Source organism: Laccaria bicolor, genomic scaffold, assembly GCF_000143565.1.
Source record: "Laccaria bicolor S238N-H82 LACBIscaffold_91 genomic scaffold, whole genome shotgun sequence".
Lineage (NCBI taxonomy): Eukaryota > Fungi > Basidiomycota > Agaricomycetes > Agaricales > Hydnangiaceae > Laccaria > Laccaria bicolor.
This window is the reverse complement of record NW_001889962.1, coordinates 1-1,855: the sequence shown is the minus strand read 5'-3', so window position 1 is coordinate 1,855 and position 1,855 is coordinate 1. Positions and strand designations below refer to the sequence as shown.

General features: G+C 45.4%; 1 protein-coding gene across 1 annotated transcript; it reads left to right on the top strand.

Annotated features, from left to right (window-relative positions):
• Nucleotides 1-694: 694 nt before the first annotated feature.
• LACBIDRAFT_318439 (uncharacterized protein) lies at nt 695-909 on the top strand (the record flags this gene model as incomplete). The annotated part of the gene is made up of 2 exons (XM_001890357.1): nt 695-739; nt 787-909. The coding sequence occupies 2 exons, from the start codon at nt 695-697 to the stop codon at nt 907-909; spliced, it is 168 nt and encodes a 55-aa protein (XP_001890392.1).
• Between the last annotated feature and the right edge of the window lie 946 nt (nt 910-1,855).

The window sequence follows — 1,855 nt, the reverse complement described above, 5'->3', positions numbered from 1 at the left end:
AAGAGCTACAAGATCCAGGTATACAGTTTTGTGGTTTTGTAGTCCCAAAAAGCAGACAGTACCAATCATGCTGCTGAGGGATTTTGGTCACTGTGACAATCTCCCAAGCAAGGCAATGGTCATGCAAAATTGATTTCTTTGTAAATGATAAATATGGATCCGGACATTACCAAGTTTTGTAATGAAAAAGCGGACAGTCCAAACTTTTCTAATGAATTAAAAGGAGACTACAAATGTTTATAGGTCCAAAAAGCGCACTACAAGGTTTTGTAATGAAAAAAGCAGACACTGCAGATTTTTGTAGGGCCAAAATGCGGACAGTACAAGTTTTGCAATGAAAAGGGGACACTACCAAGGTTTACAACCTACAAAATTCTAATTAGACAAGGGAGACACTACAAATTTGGACGTCAGTTGAACGTTGACACTAATGTCACAGTGTGACATAACTTCTCCAACACGCCGCCCCACCATCAACAACACTCACTACCATCACCACCATCGACAACGCCGACATTGCCACCATTGCCACACCGCCTCTTCGTCGCTCACAACCATGACCACCGCAATAAGGGCGTTGCAAGAACACGCCGCTACCATGAAACGACATGACGCAACACGAGCATGACACAACACCACCACGACGCCACATGACGACGATGGACGACAACGACGGTGATGGAGATGTAACCAGATGACGAACGGCGAGATGTCGCCGTTCGTCATCGTCATCTACTTGGTGAGCGTACCCATCTCCCCCCCTTCGTTTTCTGACAAGAATACCAGGTGCCACGTCGCCAACGGCGACGTGGCAACCAAACGACGGACGACGACATTTCGTCGTCCGTCGATTCTGTTCATATTATCACTGCGAGCACCTCCACCCTCCGTCCCCAACCCACTGACTAACAAGAACCCTGCTATGACACGTCTTCCACAACGTCACCACGACACCCTTTGGCACCCTGCCACGTCACGCAACCCGGTAAGTCCCTCCCCGCCCCCTTTCTGACATAACTAACAAAACACCCCACCGTCCAGCCCTTGACGGGTAGCACACCCTACGTCGACAACCCACCCCTCCCTCATGCCACACGTCAGCGGCCACGTCACAACGCGAAACGACGCCGAGTAGGCAGACGCCAATCAACGGTGTGACGAGGACACCAAAGGGCGAAAGACGGACGACGGCGAACAGACGACGACGACGAGGATGTGGGCGTACACACACTAGTGGTATACACTCTTATGATAAAAACCAGACACATGCCTGGAAGGCGATGTGTATAATGCCTAGAGGTTCAATGAGACAACTCATTATTTTGTCTAGTATTTTCATTCATTAAGTTCCCTGTGTATTTCATTTGGTTTTTTCATTAAATGGCCTAAGTGATCTCATTAATATTGTATTGCGATTTCCTGCAATATTTCATTCATTATCTCTGGATATCTCATTTTGCTTTTCATATCAAAGCCTGGCGCTTTCAATGAATATTTCATTCTTAGCTCCAGGACATTTCATTGGAGTTTTCATATATATATCTGGCACTTTCATTGGATATTTCATTCTTAGCCCCAGGATATTTCATTGTGCTTTTCATCTGAATGCCTGGCGCTTTCAATGGATATTTCATTCTTGTTCCTAGGATATTTCATTGCACTTTTCATAGATATACCTGGTGCTTTCATTGGATATTTCATTGCTAAACCCAGGATATCTCATTGTGCTTCTCATTTGGATGCCTGGCGCTTTTAGTGGATATTTCATTCTTATTCCTAGGAGATTTCATTGCACTTTTCATATGTGTACCTGGCGCTTTCAATGAATATTTCATTTTTAGCGGCAGCTGACCTT